General features: G+C 39.1%; 1 protein-coding gene across 3 annotated transcripts in view; it reads left to right on the plus strand.

The window, feature by feature from the left end:
* LOC126470246 (WD and tetratricopeptide repeats protein 1-like) overlaps positions 1 to 23,871 on the plus strand; it is a 198,250-nt gene that overhangs the window by 102,865 nt on the left and 71,514 nt on the right. For all 3 annotated transcript variants that reach the window (XM_050097958.1, XM_050097956.1, XM_050097957.1), the window contains exons 9-11: positions 6,488 to 6,651; positions 9,461 to 9,588; positions 20,970 to 21,050. In XM_050097958.1, coding sequence (XP_049953915.1) covers positions 6,488 to 6,651; positions 9,461 to 9,588; positions 20,970 to 21,050 — 373 coding nt within the window. The remainder of the gene's footprint in view (positions 1 to 6,487; positions 6,652 to 9,460; positions 9,589 to 20,969; positions 21,051 to 23,871) is intronic.

Here is a 23,871-nt window from a genome sequence, read left to right on the forward strand (position 1 = left end):
CTGAAGTGATTAAAGATCGCAGGCGAGCACTCTAGCGTCACAAGCTGCAACCCTCGTTGGCACACCTCATCGCCTTTAAACGGCTCTGTGTGCAAGCCTGCTGCCTCATTTGCCAATGCAAGGAGGAGTGCTGGGAAAGGTATGTCTCCACCATTGGCCTCTGTATCTCTCCATTGCAAGTTTGGGCCAAGATTAGGTGACTCTATGGCTATCAGACCCCTGTCAGTGTATCTGCGCTTTCACTGAATGGAGCAGTCTGTACTGACTCTGACACAATTGCAAACCGCTTAGCAGAGCATTTTGCCCAGTGTTCCGCTTCTGTGAATTACCCACTGGCCTTCCGCTCCCTGAAAGAGCGGTTGGAACATTGGAGCCTTTCATTTCACACGCGACACCCTGAATCATGTAATGCTCCATTCAGTGAGTGGGAATTCCAAAGTGCCCTAGCTTCTTGCCCTTATCTGGTGTGCCTGGAGTCTGCCATCCGTACGGCCTGTGCCCACAGTCAGCATAAGGTCACCATATTTTTTGACATGCGGAAGGCATACGATACAACATGGCGACATCATATCCTCTCTACGCTTCATGGATGGGGTCTTTGGGGTCTGCTCCCGATTTTCATACAAAATTTTCTGTCGCTTCGTTCCTTCTGCGTGCAAGTTGCAGCCTCTTATAGTTCCTCCTGAGTTCAGGAGAATGGGGTACTGGAAGGATCTGTCTTAAGTGTGTGCCTCTTTTTAATTGCAATTAATGGGCTCGCTGCGGCGGTGGGAATGTCTGTCTCAGCTTCCTTGTATGCTGACGACTTCTGCCTATACTTTAGCTCCACTGCCATTGCAGCTGCTGAACGGCAGCTGCAGGGCGCTATCCAGTCTTGGGCTGTAGCACATGGCTTCCAGTTGTCACCTGCCAAGACCTGCGTTATGCATTTCTACCGGCGACGCACTGTTCACCCTGAGCCATGGCTTTATCTTGACGGCCAACCTCTTGCTGTGGTGGAGACGCATCGGTTTTTGGGATTGGTTTTTGATACCCGGTTGACTTGGGTCTCTCATATTCGGCAGCTTAAACAGATGTGCTGGCAGCATCTTAACGCTATATGTTGCTTGAGTCGCACCAGCTGTACCAGGCGTGAATTCAGTCCCATCTAGATTATGGGAGCCTGGCTTACGGTTCAGCATCTCCTTCTGCATTGCGGTTGTTGGACCCCATCCTTCACAGCGGGATCCAACTCGCCACTGGAGCTTTCCAGACAAGCCCAGTCAACAGCATACTTGTGGAGGTAGGTGTCCCTCAATTGCCGTTCCAGCGCCAACGATTACTGGCCGCTTATGCTACACACATTTGTAGCTTGCCCGGGCATCCCAGTTATCGTTTCCTGTTTCCTCAGTCGGTCTTCCATCTTCTGGAACGGCAGCCCCGGTCAGGGTGTACGATCGCGGTTCGCATCAGAGCTCTTCTCTCTGGGCTTCAGGTTTTTCCTTTTCCACCTCTTTTCTTGGCCTCTCTGCATTTACCCCCATGTAGTGTGCCCCGCCCATGCCTTTGGCTCGATTTGGCACAGGGCCCAAAGTACTCAGTCCCTCCTGGGCCCTCTGCCGCCACTTTCTTTCAATCCTTGCCGCATTTCAAGGCTCTGACGTTGTCTATACTGACGGCTCAATGGTTGCTGGTCATGTCGGTTATGGTCATAATCTAGGGGATTATTATGAACAACACTCATTGCTGGCTGGCTGCAGTGTTTTCACTGCCAAGCTGGTCGCCATCTCTCATGCCCTAGAGTATATCCGCTCCTGCTCAGGTTATCTGTAGTGACTCCCTGAGTGGTTTACGAGCTATCGATTAGTGTTTCCTTTGCTCTTATCTGGTGATGGCTATCCAGGAGTCCCTCCATCCTCTTGCCTGTTGTGGCCACTCTGTGGTCTTTGTGTGGTCCCTGGATCATGTCGGCATCCCGGGAAATGAACGTGTTGACACGCTGGCTAAACAGGCTGTCAGTGCACCAGCCTTGGAGATTGACCTTTGGGAGAGTGACCTCAGGTCAGTTTTGCAGCAGAAGGTACTTCGCACCTGGGGTGAAGAATGGCGTACCCTTCTTTCACCGAACAAACTTCAGGCCATCAAGGAGGCTATCGGTGCATGGCGCTCCTCATTGCGGGTCTCTCGCAAGGACTCTGTTGTCCGCTGCCAGCTGTGCACTGGCCACACGTGGATGATACACAGCTATTTAGTGCACTGCAAGGACCCACCTTCATGTCGCTGCGGGTCAGCTTCGACGGTGGTCCACATCTTGTTGGACTGCCCGCTTTTAACTCCGCTCAGGCAGATGTTTTGCGCTGTCTGATATGCTTCCTGCACTTTTATCAGATGACGTTGCGATGGCAGATTTAGTTTTGAGTTTTATTCGTGCACGGGGGTTTTTATTGCTTGGTAAGTGTTTGTCCTTTTGTGTTGAGTCTGGCCTTTGGCCTACGATTTTAGACTGGGGTTTTTAGTGTGTTTCTAGGTGGTTGACTTTTCCTTTTGTTTCTGTGGTCGGCCAACTATTGTCACACTTGGTGTGATTTTAATTCCTTTTTTCTGGTCTCTGTCTGTGTCTTTCTTGTTATGTGTCATCTCTTGTCATCTCCATTGTTTGTTTTTATTCTTTGTGGGTCTTTCAAGTTTGTGGAAAAAGGGACTGATGGCCCTAGTTGTCTGGCCCCCTTCAACCCCACGAACCAACCAACCAACCAACCAACCAAACATATACTCCCTTGATTTACCATCATCAAGTCTATAGCCTTTTGACTTACAAGGGTAGTAATTGTAACTTTTTTGAATATATTAATTTTACATAAATAATTTGAACTTTTTAAATATATTTAAATTTTGTAATTAATAGATAAACACTGCGAGTAGAAATGTGAAAGAAGGAAAAAGTTGGCGACAGCAGGAACTGAACCTGGATAGGAGAGTTACCAGTTTGTTGTTTAGACCCCTTGACCACAGTGCCATCACGACAACAGCACATTATAAATTCTTTATACTGAATGCCTGCACAATATGCTACATGTAGTTTCAAAGAAAAATACTGACCAGGTGCTGTGAGCAAAATAGCACCGGAAGGGATATTGTCACATCAAAGCATGAGCAGTAGAAAACAGACAGCTGTGTCACTTACCTGAGTTGATTGTAGCTTGGCTGACCATCATTTCAGCACCTGACACAGGTTTCTAATTATTGCAGAGTGAGTGCTACAAAACATGTTTTCCTCCAGTTTGTTTGCATACCAGCATGCATTTGAAGAGAAATGGTGTAATTTTAGTGTGGTTTCCAGCTTGCATTCGATGTGAAATGGCGTAATGTTAATGCATTCACAGTGTGTTGTGGCACATTAGCACATGTTAACCAGCCACCACTGTGTAAGATTGCAAAAGAATTAAATGAATTTGTGTGTAAGAGTGAGTGTGGGCTATCATAATTATTTGCCCTTTTAGTTGCTTTGATTTAACTATTTCAAACAACTTATTCCATGATATTACCAGTAATCTGTGCTCTAAATCCATTTCTCTTACACTCGGCATCCCATTGCTTAAATATGTGTTTCATAATTTCTATGTGAATTGATTCAACATTAAAATTATTTCAAATTCTTATCTTGATGACACAGAACTAACATAATCACTTGTAGCTCTTGAAATTTAAACTTTGCCTGTACTGGGATGCCTGTGATGATATGGTTTTGATAACTCTTCTTTTAAAATATTTATAGGTTTAGCTGATTGGACAGTATCTTAACATTTTCAGTACTTACAGTAATAATATATGCTGTGTTAATAATTCAAACTATGAACAAAGATAAGAAGAAAACCTTTCAAGATTGGGAAATGCACTAGATTACATATTTTGTATGTATGTTCTTGGCGTTTAGTGCAGTTCTACATACTTGTTTAATCCACCATCTGAAAACCCAGAAACACATTATCTGAATGCTGTTGTTAGTGGTGCTCTTCATCTCATGAATGAAGAGAGTGAGATGGATGTTACTCAGTTGATGAGTCTGACATTTTTGAATTTCAACCCAGGATTTGATTAGTGTCGTCAAAAATTGTATAAGACCACAGAATAACATCTTTCAGAATATACGGCAAACAGCTGGTAAAGGGAGAACTGTGATTGTGTCTGTTGGATGAAACAGTATGTTCAGACTAGAAAATGCTTCTAATAGTCACTGTAAATCTGTTTTATAGAATCATGGTAGTTGTGCATCAAAAGTGTTTAATGGTAAAGGAATGGCCATAGATACCCGATTAGAGTTGTAAAGGTTGCAACGAAGCTCCACCAGAACAATGAAACTTGCAGAAATTGGTTTATTAACTGATTTGAGCCTCTATGCCACGGTTAGACATAAACATTAACTGCTGGCATTCTGCTGTGTGAGTACACCCCAAGGTTGCATGTTAAGTTTTGGGATCTTACTGTCTTTACTGTACTATTGCAAACTTCACATATATTGTATTATTGGTTATTAGGAGGTCTTTAGTGGAGCTGTGTTGCTGTGAGATCTACAAAAATTGTTCTGGAGTCAAACACTGCCTGCAGAAGGCATATTCTCTTTTTTATCTGTCATAAGTGTTTGTTTCGCCATAGATTTAAAGAAGTTTCTTGATCAAGAGAGTTGATGTTATCATTCACAGTTTTAATCTCAGAAAAAAACCTTGAAAACATAAAGGGAATTTTTATGTATTAAGATACGTTTACATTAAGTAGTAATGAAATAAAATACTGCTGCTTATTAGCAGATGAGAACTTTTCTATCAAAATAACTTCAGAATTTTTACAAGTGTCAAGCATAATAATATCCCTCGAAACTCTGCATTATTTGTCACACTAATTTGTTTGTCATCTGCTCATTTCAGCCCAGATGGTGTAAATACAAAATCTTGAATTGTTTGGTATTGTAATTTTAGTGATCATGCATGGAAATGGAGACTCTTGTAATTGCCTGAAGCTAGAATTGGTGTTCTCTAAATCATTCTGTCTAGAAGTTCTGCACCAGCAAATTCAGACAGTGGTACACATCACTGTAACACTTCTTCATAACAAAATTATGAAACATCAGATTGTTAGAAGGAAGTGTTGGCTCTATCATAAATGGCAACTCCTCCTATCAGCCAAGAATGCCTAGATAAAAAATTGACTCACATGTATCACCACAGTAGTAGTCTTAATATATCTTTCCTTCAAATATGGTGGTCAGAGAGAGAGAGAGAGAGAGAGAGAGAGAGAGAGAGAGAGAGAGAATATTTGAGAATCAAAAGTGTACTTTCAGTCCATTGACATTTCCCTGAAGTCCCTTAATGCTTTGATAAAATGTCTGCCATGCCCAGCACCCTTCTTTTTATTTCCAACCACTTTGATAAGATGTCTGCAATGTTCAACATCCCAAAGTCATCTCAAAACTCAGTTGACAGTTGTGGAACACAAGAAATGTCCATCAAAGACCAATACAATGAGGGTCGAAGCAGTGCATCTATATTCAGCAGTGTAGATCCCACTCGTAGCAGTGTAGCGATGGATATGTTTATTGTGAAGTCGGCAGCATCAAGATGGGACCACGAATGAGTGCAGGAAATATGCTCATTACACATGAGTTTGACGTCAGGTTGCAGAATGTGTCTTGTGCTCATTCATCTGGATCAAAAGTGGTAGCTAGTGCAGTCAGAGGAACATTTTAAAAAGAAATCAGTGTAGTAATGGTGGGTCTGGATCTAAAGAGCAACATTTTGGATAGTTTGTGGAGCTTCAAGTCTTCATTGGTGGCCAAAGGAATACTGTTAACATGTAGGTGTACAGAGCTGAAGTACCAAAACTACGTGTACAACTTCTTACAGATATTGTTGGCTCCAGACGTCATTTTAGTGGATGATAATATCTAATCAGTTTGAATTTCTGACAGGTAAAGGTATCAATGCCATGGACTGGCTAGTGAAGTGTGTGGATCTGAATCCTGTTGAGAATTTGTGGAATGAAATGGGGAGATGGATTGCACCACTGAGGGCTCTTCCATACTTCTGCACATAATTATCAAGAATGAGCTTGATTGGCAATTGTGTTTAAGTAGAACATACCACATTGCTGCCAAGCACTTATGGCACCTGTGTCTGGTATTCACTGTTTTGATGCCATGGAAGAGATTCTTCTGGTGATCATACAAGACATGCTTGTGTTCACTTTTAGAATCTCTCGTAACAGTTTTGGACACTGTTGGATACTAAATATCTTTTGATTAAGCTTTATTGTGCTGTGTAAGCCTTTTGACATCCTGTTGAGAAAATATGCTATCATTTCTTGATTATGCTTAACTTTAAAGACTAATATCTCCCCTGTCAGAATTTTAGTATATATTATAAATTTACATGTACTAAATGTAAAGAAGACTTATAGAGCTGCTGTTCTCATTTGGTCTTTTTATGGTATATATTTATTTGTTTTCACTTTACAGATGAAGGCTGTGAGCGCCTCACAGAAGATTTGATGCATCTTGACGTTTACGCATATGGGGAAGAATGCAAAGAATTCAACCGCACAAATGGGTTCTCCTTTCAAACAGCTCCAACGCAGAAAGGCTTTACACCACCTCATAGGATAGAGTCTCTAAAGATGATTGTTAGTTCATTATTAACTGCTTAAATTTGTATTAAATGTTTAACTGTTTCTATGTAGCAGAATTGTTAAGATTTTTAATTAATCATATAAATGAGTGATGATAGTTATGAATTATTTAAATTAAATTTTATTATTTGAGTTTACTTATAATCTTTAACTTTTTGTTCTGATGAGAACATAGACATTCCGCTGATGAGGCGTCGTAGAAAGCTGAGAGGTTGTTGTGTGACATCCTGGGATATAATTTTTCTAGACAGGTCTCATGGAAAATGTAATTCCATGAGATAAAATCTTTATAGTTGTTTCAGCCTGCTTTTAGCAGGTCATCTGTCTTGTGTCTTTCCATGAAGTCAGTTGTATTTTTTATTACCATGTTTGTTCTTTCAAAATGTGTGTTAATGCCACCTCAAGTCATGATGGTACCTGAGATTTTATGCAGTGTGGTGTGGACAAGATTATGAATGTAGGAGATGACTCTGTGCAACTAGTTGTGCCATAACAATGAACAAAGATTGCTCAAATTGTGTGAAGGCTATCATGAAGTTTGGCTCATTGTTAAAGGAGCTCCGAGAGGTGTTTGGTGAGGTGTAATTCAGGTTGCATAGGATATTAGTTCAGATGAGTCATTGTTCTTGAATGTTATTCAAAACAAGAAGCCACAGTTATAACTTGTTGGACAAGAGGAGTATGTTTTAGGACTGGATGGTCCTTGTCAGGGTGAAAGAATGCAGCAAAACTTGGTTATTCAAAAACTGGATGCATCCATTTTGATTAAAGATACATTTTTACGTGTGCCAAATCTTTTAGCTCCCATGGTGACTGAGGATGGTGGGAATGTCAGCTGAAAAAGACTTTTTGGAGGAAAATAAATATTCTGGTTTGACTATCAGTCCAATTGTGTCAGTCAGTTGAGGTGTATTCTGGCTTGTTGATAAATGGAAAATAGTATTGTTTCGATCTCTATTAGATGATATAGATTGTAGATTTAGTTCAGTTCCTACATTCTCATAAGGTGCATGAAGATGGAACCAAGTGGCTCTGAAATCGATACCATGTAAAAATGAAATCAATAAATATAGCTGAGTGGATAGAAAAAAAGGAAAAAAAGATGCAATAAACAATACTAGTTTTCCTTCATGAAGGGACATATTGCAGTAAATAACACTCTGTGCAATAGGTTGTTCAGCTTGAATGCTTGGGCCCGGACAGCTGGACAAGCAACTGATGGGCAGGCAGTCAGGCTGCTGGGCTGTAGTAGTATGCACAGTATTACTGCCCGGACTGAGCATAGACACTGGCAAGAGTGGCTCAGTGGCTCATCCGTGTGTGCAAAAAGCCTGCAGTAGGCCCACCCGGCTGGTGACCCACACTATGTCTCTGCCAGTGGGCGAGCTGATGGGTGCACATGCCCTGTGGGGCAGTATTGGAGTAGCTCGCTATACAGCATAGGTCTGCCTGCAAGATTTTTCAACTTCTCCACACAGCTTTAGTGAAGGTTCCCTGAGCTGTGTTCATGTCCTGTAGCAGTTCCAACAGGAAAGCAGTTTTTAGCCCCTAGGCAGAAAAAAAGGTGGTGATTCCAGTTAATCATCATCTTCCTTTGGCTACCATTCTAACGGGAATCTCGTGTAGATTGAGATGTTTGCCACTGAATGTAAAAATTTATACTCTTGTTCTCTGTTCTGTCAAATCGCCTTGTAACTGATGTTACCCATTGCGGACAAAACATGCAGAGCTGCACACTCTTTGTGGGGACTCTGGATTCCCTCAACCAAGCAGTTGTCGCCTGCGCCATTTTGCTGTAAGCTATCTACAAACCCTAAATTTCATGGACACTTTGACACACCAAGTGCTTACTTTTTGTATTTTGATATAATACTGGAGTGTTCGAAGTCTGGTTTTGTATCCAGAATGAATGTACTGCCGTGGTAAGGTAAAGCAAAGTTGAGCTGTTACTAAAAGTCAACTTACATTACAAGTTAGTAAAAATTGCTTAGATTCTCTAATCAGAGAGCATGATTACATCAGGTGGTCTAATCTAGAATAGTGTTTTAATATGTTCATGCATTTTTTCTATTACTGTAGATCATAACAAGCAGTTCCCATGTCACTTGTTGTGGCCTTTGGTAACGCCCCATGTTTCATTGCTCTTCTGTTTACCTGGACCTCACATGTTGTCAATTCTCTTGAGGAAAACTGATTCAATATTCAGGTTTTTTGTTTCTGTCAGCCTTACACAGGTTACTCATGGCTTATTTGACATAAAAGTATCCCAAAAGATTGGCTTTGTTGTGATAATTATTGTCAGAAACAATGAACACCAAGGGAAACATCTTTAATAAGGTGTATGAAGTTATCATACTATTGTGAAATATTCAGTACACCATCTCAAATGCTCAGATATTTTGGCATATAACAAATGATAACCAAACAAATAAAGTTTTGTTGGTAATGTAATCATTTGTAGTCTTCTGAAATTTTCATCCAGATAGTGATCCTAAGAGTGAACAGTAATTTGTATGACAGTGTTTCTGTTGTTATAATATTGGACATAGACATACTTTTTTTCTTAAGGAAAATTGTTTAGGGAACCACTGTGCATTCACTTTTAATAAAATCATGCATTTCAGAAACTGTAAGAAAATATAAACAAAATGAAACATAACCATTTTCCACACATTCTTTGTACACTGAGTGTAACGACTGTGTTCAAGTAATTTGGCATATTTATGAGGAATATGAATTGTTTACAAGTGTTTGGATGTGGATCAGTTGTAAAAATCATTGATTTCTCATTTTTATTTTCTAGGCAAATGGGGCTTACGATGCAAAGCAGTACACTCAGGCAATCAGTATGTACAATGAGGCCATCAGTCAGTGTCCTGAATATGCATTCTTATATGGGAACAGGGCAGCTGCCTATATGAGGAGAGACTGGTAAGTCTCTCTTTGTATTATTCTATGTTGTTGTGATGCAAAACTAATAATTAGAATTATGGTAATTGCAACTCCTTTGTGGAATATAAATAGTTTAAGGAATAAAAGTAACAACTCAAATACTGGAGGCACTGAGTTGTCAGTTGGCACATAAACCCTCCTGTATGGCTACCTTGGCCCAGCTGGCTGCATTATGCCAGTGCTGCAGATTAGCTGGGGTGATGGGTTGTGTTGTGTGAAGTGAAGTGGACAGTAGGAGAAAGGGTTGGGGAGTGGCGTCTGACAGCTGGGAGGGAGAGGCAGCAGGTTTGTGGCACTGGTGACCTCGATGATCTGACTGCAGGCTGGGAAAGTTGAATGTAGTGCGTTATGGTGTAGAGAAACAGATTGGGAGATGAAGATAAATCAGAGGAAGGAGGGAGACTATGGAAAAGATTGTGGGAGTGTAGGCAAAGTGAAATTAAGGTCACATAATGGAAGGGGAGGTGGGTGTGAGGCAGGAGCTAGCAGATATCGAGGTTGGGAGGATTACGGCATTGAAGGATGCGTTGCAAGGACATCTCCCATCCTCATAATTCAGAGAAGCTGGTGTTGGGGGGAGGATCTAGATAACACAGGTTACATTCAACAGTTATTCTTATGGATTGTAAAGATGTTTTAAAAGCAGAGGCATTACTTTTCTAGGCAAGAATGTTTCTAGATTTCATTAACATTTCATGTTTGTCTGAGTTTTTATACAAAGCACCATTAGTAAAAGAATACTTATCTATGTCCACTAAGTTGATGATATCAATAGTGAATGATTCCATTGAGCCAATACCCTCCAATCCTATAGCTTTTATTTCCCTAAAGAATTTTTCACTTTTCATATGGGATCTGCTTTCACAATAGATTGATTTTGGTATTTATTGTGATTGCACTACTCATAGTTTCATCCCCTTCAATGTTATAACCAAATTTGATTGCATCGGAACAGTTGCTCGCAGTGAGTGTAGTATATTTCAAAAATGGAAAATGAATTCAGCAATTAGTTGCAAATCCAATGTGTATTTTTATTGCAGATCTAGAGTTCAGCTATTGGATAGCTGTCTTCAGTGCATTTAAATTGGGTCATACAGACTTGTCATGATTGTGAAGGTACAAGATGCTACATGACTTTTAAGATGTACATGGCCAGATTCTAACACGCCAGTTGTAATCTGGCCATGTAAGTCTTAAAGTCATAGTATCATGTGTTGTCACAAGCTTTACAAGTCCACATTAACTCAACATAAACACTCTATTCACAAATTGGCTATTCAATAGCTGAAATCTAGATGTGCAATAAAAATAAAATTTGATTTTGTGTGTGATTGCTGAATTCCTTTCCTTCCTTCAATGTTGTTTTTAATGGAACTATTACTGTGTCTGGTAATGATTCATTTCCTGCATTTTCTCAGGCAGAAGAAATACTGGCAGACATGGTAGATTCTTCTTCTGAGTTACCGTCTTCTCTGCCACATCTTCTCCTTTGCAAAAAGTCTTACCAGTGATTTTCTTTTGTGTCATATTTGCAATTGATGTTTCCGTAAACTGGTATATAAATGGGGAACTGCTCCTGCTTGTAGAACCAATCTTTCTCATGGAGTTCTAACTTATTTACTGTTGATGAACTAATATGCTCTTGTCATAAATTCTTCTGTGAAATGTGAATCAAGATTGGTGTCTTCTGAATATGGGATAGAGCACATGCTTCTGCAAAGCTAGAGAGTTCTTCTCCAAAACAAATATTTTGTTATGTTCTCCATTCTCACACACACTGCTGTTGATCTACATTCCAGTGACCGCCTTCCAGTCTAGATACATCTACCAACAGAGCAGTGCTGTTAAGCAAACTGCCAAGATGAGTGCTCAGCAAGGCAAGCTGGATGCTGAATAGTCAGCTGGCTGTGTTAGAATGTATAGGCAGCATCCAGGAATTGTTTGTTCATGTCAGCAGCATGATCCACAATGTTGAGAATAAAACCACTTCAGCTGCAAAATTCCTTTATTTCACAGCACTTAAAGCTGCATCTTCAGGTGCAAATTGGAGTCAAGTCATGATAAGTGTAACATATTACAGGAAGACCCAGCATCCACAGTTAGTCCCATGGAATAGATATCCAGAAACAAGGCAGATGTCCTAAAAGAAACAAAGATATTGTAAAGAAAGCTGCATCATGTCTTGTTTCTTTGAGGACATATCCCTTACAAAATCCTTATTAGCTACCTCACCAATATGACATGACAGTAAGGAATCACATTATGTGAATCCAAGCTCTCCAACCCAACAGTGGCAGGACCACTACTACCACTTCTTACAGTGGCAATAGTAAACCAACCATTACAATGACTGAAGGTATCATTATTGACAGTACTAAAATTAAAATTACAACCAACAAATACACAAGGGCCATCAAGAATAGAAGTTGAAGCAACTCCTTTCACTTTATTTTTTGTTATACCCACTTCAGTGCCACACGTTGTTTCTATGTTAATGATGCTCTGGAAAACAGTAGCACAGTTCTGTGCATGTCGGTGACATCCATAGTGCAGCATGGCTCAGTAGCTCTGTTCAATGCAGTTGCCTGTGCAGCAGCCTCTTGCAGAACGGCAGTGCAATGAGATAAGTCCATACATAGTGTGGCACAGCCTGACCATATCTTATTTCTTTTAGGACATATGAATTTTTTGCAGATAACTATTCCATGGGACTGACTATGAACGCTGGGTCATCTTGTAATATGTTACGTATATCATGACTTGACTTTAGTTTGCACAAGAAGATGCAGCTGTAAGTGCTATGAAACTGGTAGTACCTAAGGATAAAATGATTTTACAGCTGAAGCAGTTTTATTTCTCATCATGATTTATCTGGAGTGTGGTTGCCCTGACTGTAAAGTGTTTCTTACGTGGTGCACCATGCCACTGATTCATGCACACCAAAGTCTTCAGGACAGTGTAGAAGACAACCTGGTGTCTGGTGGAGCAGAGTGTGCCACTCTGCAAACAGGAACAAGCAGTTGGCTCTGCAGAACTTGAAGTGTAGATAATCAGTTGGAAATCTTGCAGCTTTTCATGTAATGAAAGGGTAATTCCACCATGGAAGAGAGCAAAAAGAGATAATGGTAGTAATTCCTTAACTCTGGTAATTATTCAGCTAAGCCGTCAGTCGTACGAGAGACCATGAGGAGAATTTCAGGCAAATGTTTCAGGTGCCCAGTAACTGCTTTAATGAGTAATGGTACTCTTCAGAGCAGTTTTGGTAAATCGGACAGAGGATAAGATCTCTTAACTCGTGTCAGTTCCTGCTTTCTTTCAATGATTTGCGTTACTGGCGGAGTTGATATATTGCTGTGTATTTAGGCAATTTCTTATTGATGGACGTTACATTTTTCACGATAGGAGGTAATGCATTAAGGACCTTTCAACTGTAAAAGTATGTGTTCCTTTATTCCATTAACTTAATCAGCCAAGATCTCATTATAAAGAAAAACTTTCGTGGAAGTTTTCTGTGGAACAATCGTTTTTAGGTCTTTGACACTTTAATATTTAAATTTTATTACCGAGTATTCATCCCTTCTTTACTTACTAGTCATGCCAATTTGAGGGACTGAAATTACTATCACTACTTTGGAAGCAGCACATATTATTATGTCTCAGATTTGGTGAGATATTTGCTTCCGTAAGGATGTCTGCTATATTGGCATTGTGTAATCACCTGGCACAATGTAGCTGTACACAAAGATTTCATCCTTTTTAACGTGCTTGTTTGTGATTCAACTATTTGTTGAGTTGTTACCTTCACTCTTAAATTATTTGCGTTCTGCCAGAACTTTCTGTACCTACTTATACAACACTTTTGCACACAAAAAGGTTCATCCCAAAGTTTTGTTTTGTTTTAGGGCACAAAAACAACTGGGGTCATATGCACCCAGTTATCCCTAAGTGGAGTACACTTGTGGAAAGGGGTACACTGATTTCATATATGAAGAATGCATGTTTGATTCTGATGCATGGTACAATGTATAGAATGTGTTAAACAGGAAGGATGATGTATTAATGAACAAAGTTTGAGGTGTAGAAGAATATGTAGAAGTTGTAAGATGACTTATTGGGGGATGACGGGAAAGTGATCAGTGGGGTACATGAAAAGGAAATAGTGAGGGAAGGAGAAGAGGAAAGAGCAAAAGGATGGGTTCAATTAACACTACAAACATATTGTTGTAAGTCTGTTTCTTCAGCAACACAGATTTTGTTAAGTGCAACATATTTAAAATAAAATCACAGGAAGTAATAGTTCCTAACTCATCTGGAAATACACAAAACAAAAGACTTCTGGAGGTGGATATCACATGTTCAACACGGTACTCTGAATGTTAACTGAATAATTCACACTTGAGTGCAGGAGATCACTGTAGGTTCAACTAGGAAACACTCAAATATGAATCATTCTCTTGGTGCACCCATATAACATCAGTTTGTTCATTGAAAACCAAGGATCAGTTGAACAGGAAGCAAAGACAGTACTGCATTAAACAGACAGGCTAATCCATGTGCCAGCCAAACACTGTTGGTAGATAACAACAAAGTCCAAATCACAGTCCATAAAGAAACCATGTAGTGTAGGGTCATTGTCAATACATACACTGGAGAGCTTGTAATCATTGCTTGGTTGCCAAGTTAGATGTGGCAGCCCTTCACCTGCCGCGACCTGGCTGGCGCTGGCAGATGTATCATTCTGTGTCGTGCCTAGGTGCCTTACCAGATGTGTATATAATTATAGTGAGTGAGCCGTCAATATGACTGATGGGATTACAGGATCGCTCCCCCCTTGAGTTAGCAGATAAGGTCAGAAGCATCCTGGCCGGTACAGTGGAAGGTGATGAGGGAGTATTCTGTTGCCAAGGCTGGGGATGTGACTTCAGATGCTGTCAGTGGAGAAGAGCTGCTCCTGGATATGTTGGAGGTGACAGTGGTTTGGACTCGTGGCTTGGTGCAGGTCTATGGGTCTTACATCAGACCTGGCACAGACTGAAAGCCCTCTTGTTTATCATCTGGGTTCAGATCAATAAAGGTGATGGACAGTGGCTGGAGAAAGGTGCCCACCACCTGAGATGTCATCCTTGACCCAGACCCCCCCCCCCCCCCCCAAAAAAAAATCAACTGCCGTTGGTCCTGAGGGTGGGTGAGGTGCAGTGCCTTGACCATTGTGTCATTGCCCCCAGATGGCGCAAATGGAGCTGGTTCCTTTGCTGGTGAAGGATCCCTTGAGTTGTGGGTACCAGGACCAGCTGGTGGCGTCCGTTGGCTATGGAGTCCCCATACCCAGCCAGATATATGTTGAATCATACACTCCCAGATGGGGTCACCCACCTTAAAATTGTAATTTCTTCTTCTTCCAATGGAGGCTGCAACGGATGTAATGAGGATCGATGAGGGCGTGCATACAAGGGCTCTACTGGTCTCAATTGTGGATCAGCATCAAGTAGTAAGAGGTTAAAAAGGAAAGCAGTGCTGAATTGATAGGCTTGGATGTTAATAGTTCTTCCATCTGTTTTTTAAATGGGAACATTTGGCCATGGCAGTTGAGGCAGTGTGAACAGAAAATGCACTAATATGGTTGATGCAGGTGAAAAATTGTTGAAAACTAACAGAAGTAAACTGGGGTCCATTATCACTATCCAGAGTTGATGGGGCTACTTCAGTAGAAAAAATGGAGACAAGGACAATAACGGTATTTTCTGTCGTGGATGATGAATTTTGATGATGTATGAGAAATGAGAATAAGCCTCTATTAAAATCAGCCACATGACCCCATGGTATGGACCTACAAAGTCCACATGCACCCAGACTTGTGACTGGGTTGGTGTAGGTCACAACTAATATGGTACAAGTTGCTGTTCTGACAAGCTTGGCATTGTTGAGGCCCAAATGCAATATCCAGGTTGACCCATGGTGAATACACAGGTTGCTGGACCAGTTCTTCATTCTGAAAAAGGCCCATTGGGACTGATGAAGTAGTCACAATACCATATTTACCCAATTATAAGACAACCCTGAATATAAAAGAGCTCCCTTTTTCTAAGAGGCTCCTTCAGAAAAATTTATTTTTTAACATATTCTGATTAATCAAAATTGCAAACTTTCTCTACTTAAATAGTTAACATGCACCTATTCTAATCTTATGCCAGTTGTTTATTGTCTGCATTTTGATAATACAAAGAGAAATAAAATAAATAAAAAGAAACCGTTTGCACAAATTTTTATCTACATTGCCTTTTTTTGTTTACTTAGACAGTCATTCGTGGTATCATGTTGTATCACTATTTTTTGTCAACATCATTGTCACAAAAATTTGGTTGTTTCTTCTGAATATGTTGCAATTTCTGAGGTTGCAAGTCCAATGGGATCAGAGAACACAGCCTCCCCCTCACCCCTCCTCCTCCTGAAAACAGTGAATTTCACTTCTGGAACGAGCAGCTGACACACTCCCAATTGTTCCCCTCATACCTCACAGTGAGTGTCGACAACATGGCTGCACAAAATATCTAAGTATGCCACTGGCCCCAACCTAGACTTTAAGCATATCCTGCAGAAATGTATGCTATTGTTGAGTATTTGTTCAATTTTAAAGCCAGTTCGATTCCAAATGCAAGTGGATTCAGACAAACTGCAGTTTAAACATAGTAGATGTTCATAAAAAGCCAAAGTATGCAGTATACATTCCCATGGTTGTCAACAAGATGTAATTTCTGCCCGCTCGCAGCCAAGCTTGTTTCACTGTGCCCCATCCAACATTCCGTAGTGCAGTTCTTGAGCAGTAACTTGGGCAGTAATATCTTCCAGGGTGCAAATTATATATATAACAGCAGCAACTAATCTGTAAATAAAAGACTGCAATCACAACTCAGTCCAACTCTTGAACCTGTGATGTAGTTACGTCTGTTGTACTATCTCCAAAACAGGTCTCTCCGCTGTAATTTATTCTTCCGATAATAATTGCAATCAGTTTAATGTGATTTATTTAGATTGTTAGACATTTAATTCTACATTAATTTTCTTTCTCATTTCATCTGAATGTCCTCAACTTTCTCCAAAGCTAATTAAATGCTGGTAACATTTTCCCACAGTATTCTAATATGTGAACAGTGACAAAACTTCTCATTTACAACTCAAGTGGAAGATCATTACAGTTTCTCGTAAACAAATAAAATACTGACTTGGGTTCAGAATCAAGATCTTCGCCATGTATGTTAAGCTGACTTAAAAAGGGACATAAATGAATGTATATGGGTATCCATATGTATGAGAACTTTCATTAGAGACCTGTTCAAATACAACAAAAGTATGTAAGTTGAGAGAATTTAATGTTATTTCTTCCAGTGTTACACAGAACTATCAATTTTTAAGCAGAGCATGAGATTCTTATAGTGGCTAATATATAGCATCTCACGTATCCCTTGCGCTAGTGCCTTGAGTCAAATTTCACATGACTGGTCGAACAAGGTCGACATTTTATCAAGCACTTCAGCGTGTATGGAAATCTCAAGCACATTTAAGTGCAAGCATTCTTTGCTGTGCCCTATCCTTCAGGATTGAATGAACCTCTATAGCCAGAGCTTCATCTGTTAATGTAAGAGAGTCCCCATATTAATCTGTTAAAGAATGTAAAAATGTTGACCTCATCAGCAATTGCATACTCTGTGAATATAAGATGATGCTGTATTTTCCAAATGACGAATCTGGGAAAAACCTTGTCTTATAATCGGATAAATATGGTATATGAGAGTGCAAAATCTCTGAAATCACTGCTCGATAGTGACTGTCATTTTGATTCAATAATAGGACACCTGTAAAATGATGGAGGGCATGACATTGTGAAAAGAAACAATGAAGTTCTAAAGAGACTGCCAAAGGAAGGGCCTGCAGCCACCTGGTTTGTACGAACTGATAAACCTGTCCCAAGAGGGGATCCTTAACATCTGTGACGTATCTTGTAGAAATGGGAAACTCTTATACCTACTGAATGAATCGGGCATAGTATGTAACCTTGCATATAAAAAAGGTCCTTTACATTCTTTGGTATTGGAGTATGGCAAATGGCTTCCAAATTCTCTGACAATGGTGTAAGGCCTTCAAGGGTATGATTATATTTTATGTACTTAACAGAACACTTAAAAAATGAGCATTTTGACGAGGTACATTATAACTCAGCTTTCAAAGAGACTGAAAATACTTGCTGGACGTGAGACATATGCGCCTTATGAGTTCTTTCTGTGGTGATGTTTGGTTTGTGGGGCACTCAACTGTGCAGTCATCAGTGCCTGTACAAAGTCCCAATTTTGACACAGTCCAGTCTAGCCACTTTCATGCATGATGATGAAATGATGAGGACAACACAAAATCCTAGTCCTCGGGCAGAGAAAATGCCCAACTTGGCCATGGAGTTCTTCCTGTCACTACTATATCATTCAGATAATTGATGCATTGTGGAATGTTGGGATTAAATCTCAGAACAATTACTGGTGCACTATCAATGCCAAGAGATGACCTGTTGTGTTAATAGAGCCCAAAATGAGTATTTTAATACCAGAATGACTTTGGAAGCTTTGTTCAACAGAAGTTGAAAATATGTTTCTCAAAGACTGATCTTATATGAATACTAACAACCGTCAATTTTGAAAATAATTCATCAGGACCCAGAAGGGGTATGAATCCATGATTGACTGATTATTTGCTGTGTTTTTTAAGTCCTCATAAAGATAGCATTTTCTACTCCTCAAAGCTGGCTGGGGTGGCTGAGCAGTTCTAGGCGCTACAGTCTGGAACCGCGTGACCACTATAGTTGCATGTTCGAATCCTGCATCGGGCATGGATGTGTGTGATGTCCTTAGGTTAGGCCATTTGAACCGTTTAACTCCTTGAAGCGATTCAGTTCTATTGTAACCTCATCCTGTAAGGCTAAATGTGTCACATGGTCTTTCAAAAGACACAGTCAGCTCTCTTAACAATAATGTGGCTGAGAAAATTTAACTCATTCCCAGGTCTGGAGGAGGTCAGGGAGCATATTGGAAACACAAAGAAATCACTTTTATTTCCAGCTCAGAAATCCTCAGATGGTTACAAAATACTGATGATATCCTCTGTCTAAGCCAAACAGTAAATTTTCTTTCTTCAGCAAGTTGAACAAATCCTTCAGAATATATTTTTCTTTGCTTTTCTCACCTGATAAAAAATTGTTTCTTAATATTTTGGGTTCTCTCTCCCACTCCCCTCCTGGCCCCTCCTCCCCACTCCCCTCCGCCACAATATTTTTGTATGTTTGATTGACCAATCAAGAAGCACACACAGTGTACAACTCAGTACCAAGTATTGTAATATTGTTTCTGTACTGCATAATGATTTGGAGACCACAGTAGAGGTTATCAGTTTTTGTGCTTGGGTTAACAAAGATGAATGGAAACCATAGATGTTGGCTGTCTAACAGCATTCTTTTAAAATGGTTATTATTTATTCATCCAGGCATTATCTGGTAATGATGTAGGAAATGTCATAATAATGGAATGTATTACAATGGCTTGACTTGGAAGATTCAGCTCAGGATATAAACAGGATATCATTAACACATGTAGATAGTAGTTTTGGTGGGTATGCTGATAAGAAAATCCACAATCTCATTCCACTTCCCATATGCAGTGTTAGTTCCACATAAATACTCAGAGACTGGTTTGATCCCCAGAGATTTCTTTCCAAATGAGCACATCTTCACATCTATATTAGTCGTTTTCAACAATATCAAGTAGATAATACTACATGCTTTATTCTGTCCGATTCTCTGTGTCTCGAGAACCATTTCCCCAAGAAAACTGAAAACATATGTGAAGAGGATTGTCTGACCTTTTGCAGTAGGATGGAATACATGCAATATTATATTGTTGACAAAGTGAGTCAATCCTCTCCACATGTCTTCAGTTTTCTTGGAACAGGGGGTCATGAAGCACGCTGAATTGGAGAAAATAAAGTATGTAACATTATCCACTTGATAATGTTGAAAAGGCCTCATATAGAGGTGAAAATGTGCCCATGTAGAGTGGAATCCATGAGAAACACACACACATATTGGGGCATTTGTGAGTAACTAGGATTGCATATCTGCATCTGCATTCATACTCCGCAAGCCACTATATGGTGTATGGTGAGGGTATCTTGCACCAATACTAGTCATTTCCTCTCCTGTTTCATTTGCAAATGGAGCAAAGAGAAAAATGAGTCTGTATTCGTCTATAGAAGCCCTAATTTCTCTTATCTTGTCATCATGATCCTCACACAAAATGTACAGTGACGGCGACAGAATCATTCTGAGGTGGGATGTGAGATGGGATCTTCTTGTTAGAATGTCCATCACGAAAAAAATAGGATAGATATTAACCAGTACAACAATGCCTGTGCATTAACAACATGTGTGTTAAGTCAGTATTTGAGGAGGGCCGTATCCAGTGTGTGGTATGGTAAGCAAGTTAATAAGACCGTAATATTGTGGAGCTTGTGTTTGGTTTTCATGATTTGATGAGTAGCTGGCCTTATATTGCCTCCCCAAAGTATAGAACAATTTTTTGTAATGAAAACGTATTCATATACTGATTACTTGATTAGTCTGTTTAATGGCATGCAGTGAGACATTGCATTACTGTGTTCACTCATTAAATGCAGTTAGTTTGTGCCTCAGATATTTTTTTTCGTATTTTTGTTTTGACCTCTTTTGCAGCCAGTATCATAAAATGCTGTTTCCTGCAAAAATTATATTTGATTTCAGCTCTTCTAACATTGTATATCCTATTTCTAATTGTTTTTTAATTTCATGTGGGCTGTGTTTCATTGACTGTGTTGGTTGGTTTTGATAGGATATATGTCGTGTTGGTGAGTTTTGGTAGGACGTGTGTCTGAAAGCATCTATTCAGTGTGACACGCAAATTTTATCCTTACCACAGTTTATACCATTCTAATAAAAGTCAAAATTTCCAGTTGATCACAGCAGTGTATATATTTGACTGAATTCACTGCTGTTGTCATCTGTTCATCAGTTACCACTTCATTTATAAGAAATGTAACAAGAAAGAAGTAACTGGCCACTAATTAGCTTTAAATTTTGTGTGTGTTGAAGTGCTGTTATCTGTTCCAGATATGACAGCCTTATATATTATTTTTATTGGTATGATGCTCTGAGGTGATCAGAAAATTTGTTATACAATTGAAAAACATTTGCTGGTCTTATTATTGTATTACTGTCCTGCAGTATTAATTTTATATAGATCTGAAGACAGCTCAGAGATTCATTGTATGAGTAGTTCATTGTATTTTAGGGATGGTGACATGTATGCTGCTATGCGAGACTGCCATATTGCTCTTCAGTTGGATCCAAATTATGTTAAAGCACATTTCAGGTATGTAATTAAGTCTGGTAGGTGTTACACTATGCCAAGAACTCAAAGTGGAAATAGAGTTACATTTAATTACTTTTTATAAATGTGTAGACATTGAGATAGTGTTGTGATATTCTGATTCATAATGTTTATGATATGTACATTGTTTCCAGAATAATTTGTTATAGTAAATAATTTCTGTGGCAAAGTCCTTGTAGCGAGCATTGTTATTTAATTTATATACTGGGTTTCACTATTTATTTTCAATTAAGTGATGTCAATATTATATAGAAGATTGATAAACAGACTTCAAGTAATTTATTTATAAAATATTGATATTCTGGGTGCCAGAAAATGGTCACTGAATTGACTAAGAAAAACAATATTTAAATAAACACCAAACTTGCTGAGTAATTGCTGGAGAACAAACAAAATTCACAGTTGCAATAAAGACATAGATGCAAATTCTGCCCTTATATATGAAAGTATCTAATGAATACCATTTTTTAGGATATTACATCTAAATGAAATATTGTACCACTGATAGCTTTAAATAGCTTTAGTTTATGGCTGTAAATATCAACAAATTAACCAATTTTTGGTAACACAATTGCAAGTAAACAGTGTACCTCTGCATGGATCGGAGATCACTGGCATAAATCCAATAGTGTATCAGTAAATTAATAAATTATGCTCTTGTGTCACATCAGTTGTAAAGTGACAGTTAAAATTTTTTTCAGTGAAACAAGGGCAAAAGGGAATACATAAAATTGTTTAGTCATAAAGCTGAAGGGTTTGAAAATAATAAATAAATAAATAAATAAATAAATAAATTTAGTAGCTCTGAATTCACTCCAAGCCAATAATGTTGTAGAATTATTAGTGCAAGAGTCATTCCTCATTTATATTTTGCTGATGAATGGAACCTCTTCAGTAAGTGCTTTACCACATATGATGTTTGAAAAATGTGCACAAGTGTGAATAAAGTTCATCTTATCACTCAACATAGCATTTGAAGTCTGTACTGAAGGAATGTTCTTGTCATTTGTCCAAGACCATTCACATGACAAAACACTCGTTCTGTGGGTTCATTAGTTTCAGGTAAACAAAGAAGGGATTCTAATATTTTAAAAACTTGGCTGTGCAACAGTCACTGGGTTATGTTTTTTCCAGTTTCCATGTTTCTAATATTTTCAGTGATATATGTTGTTTAATGTGCGCGTACTCATCGTATGGACCAGTATCATCTGCAGTATTTGAAGTTCACTGTATTTTATTATTTCACAAATGCAGAGCACAATACTAACCTCTACCAAATTCATAAATGTAATGAATTTCATTTAACTCACACTCAAGTGTGTGTGTTTATAGTTTTCATTATTAAAATTAAAAGGAAGGTCAGTGTTGGCTGTAATATTGATGTTTTATTGGTAGCAGAATCTATTTTCGATCACATAGGGATCATCTTCAGTGCTGTACAAATTAAACCCAGTCACTGGTATCAAGTTATCAATAACCAAAACTGAGAAGTGATCACAATAACTGAAACAACTCCATGGAGTCGCCAATCAATAAGTTGTCATTATTGTTGGTGGCATTCACATCAAACATGAGTAATTATGATTTGTTAGTTAATAGCACATACCGGCACAGTTCAGTTGTCATACACAACTGTACTGTTCCAAGTGAAGTTTCCACATGGTATCGAGTGTATAATTATTGTAGACCCATAATATAAAAATTGCCTTTCTTTATCAGTTGCTGGTATCTTTAAACTATTCATCAAACTGATGCAAAACAGGACATTTTGAAATTTTGAGTACTATTGTTAACAGCAAGTCATTGCCACAAACAAGGGATATTTTTGCATCCCATTCTACCTTTAAAAACAAACAAAACAAAAAACAAAAAAAAGGGAGAGAGGAACAGAGAGAGAGGGGGAGAGAGGGACAGAGAGAGAGGGGGAGAGAGGGACAGAGAGAGAGGGGGAGAGAGGGACAGAGAGAGAGAGGGGGAGAGAGGGACAGAGAGAGAGAGGGACAGAGAGGGAGGGGGAGAGAGGGAGGGGGAGAGAGGGAGGGGGAGAGAGAGAGGGGGGGAGAGAGAGAGAGGGAGAGAGAGAGAGAGAGAGAGAAGAGAAGAAAAAAGGGACTAGGGACTGTCCTACTTAATATGGGATGTCTGGTCACCTTATTTAGTTGCCATACTCATATGGCAACTTGGCAGTGGGACCTGGCACCATAAGAGAAAGAAATGTGCTCAAATCGATTTGGTGTTATCTGTGGTGTTATTTATAAATGTGTGAGTTGCACAGGTATTAATACATATGCTACATCTCAGCATTGCTTACTCAGGGCTTATATGGCACAGAACTGAAAACACTGTTCTGCAGAATTTGTAACTGTTGAAATGATTGGAAGAAAAAATATGATGAGAAAAAATTTAAATTGGAGAAATTCTGTGTTCTGGCAAGAAAATGCTGCTTCTTCTCAAGATAAAAAATGTCACATCAGAAACTTAAGCAATGCTAAAAGAAAAAAAGGAAAAATAGGACAAAGTTTATTTTGGAAAAAGAACCATTAAATGTTTTGCAAAAGGAAGCTTTCCACTCTAAAAGCTGGAAAATGACGTTAAGAAAGTGAATTGCTAAAAAATTTTTGAACAAAGATCCTGCTGCATGTAAGGATTGAGTGTGAGGAACATAACCAGACTGGATAGTAAGGTATGTCAGAAATAATAATAGTAATAATAATAATAATAATAATAATAATAATAATAATAATAATAATAATAATAATAAAAAAAGAGCTGTCAAGTCCTTTCTGCGAAGTCTTATGTGTAC

Source organism: Schistocerca serialis, chromosome 3, assembly GCF_023864345.2.
Source record: "Schistocerca serialis cubense isolate TAMUIC-IGC-003099 chromosome 3, iqSchSeri2.2, whole genome shotgun sequence".
Classification (NCBI taxonomy): domain Eukaryota; kingdom Metazoa; phylum Arthropoda; class Insecta; order Orthoptera; family Acrididae; genus Schistocerca; species Schistocerca serialis.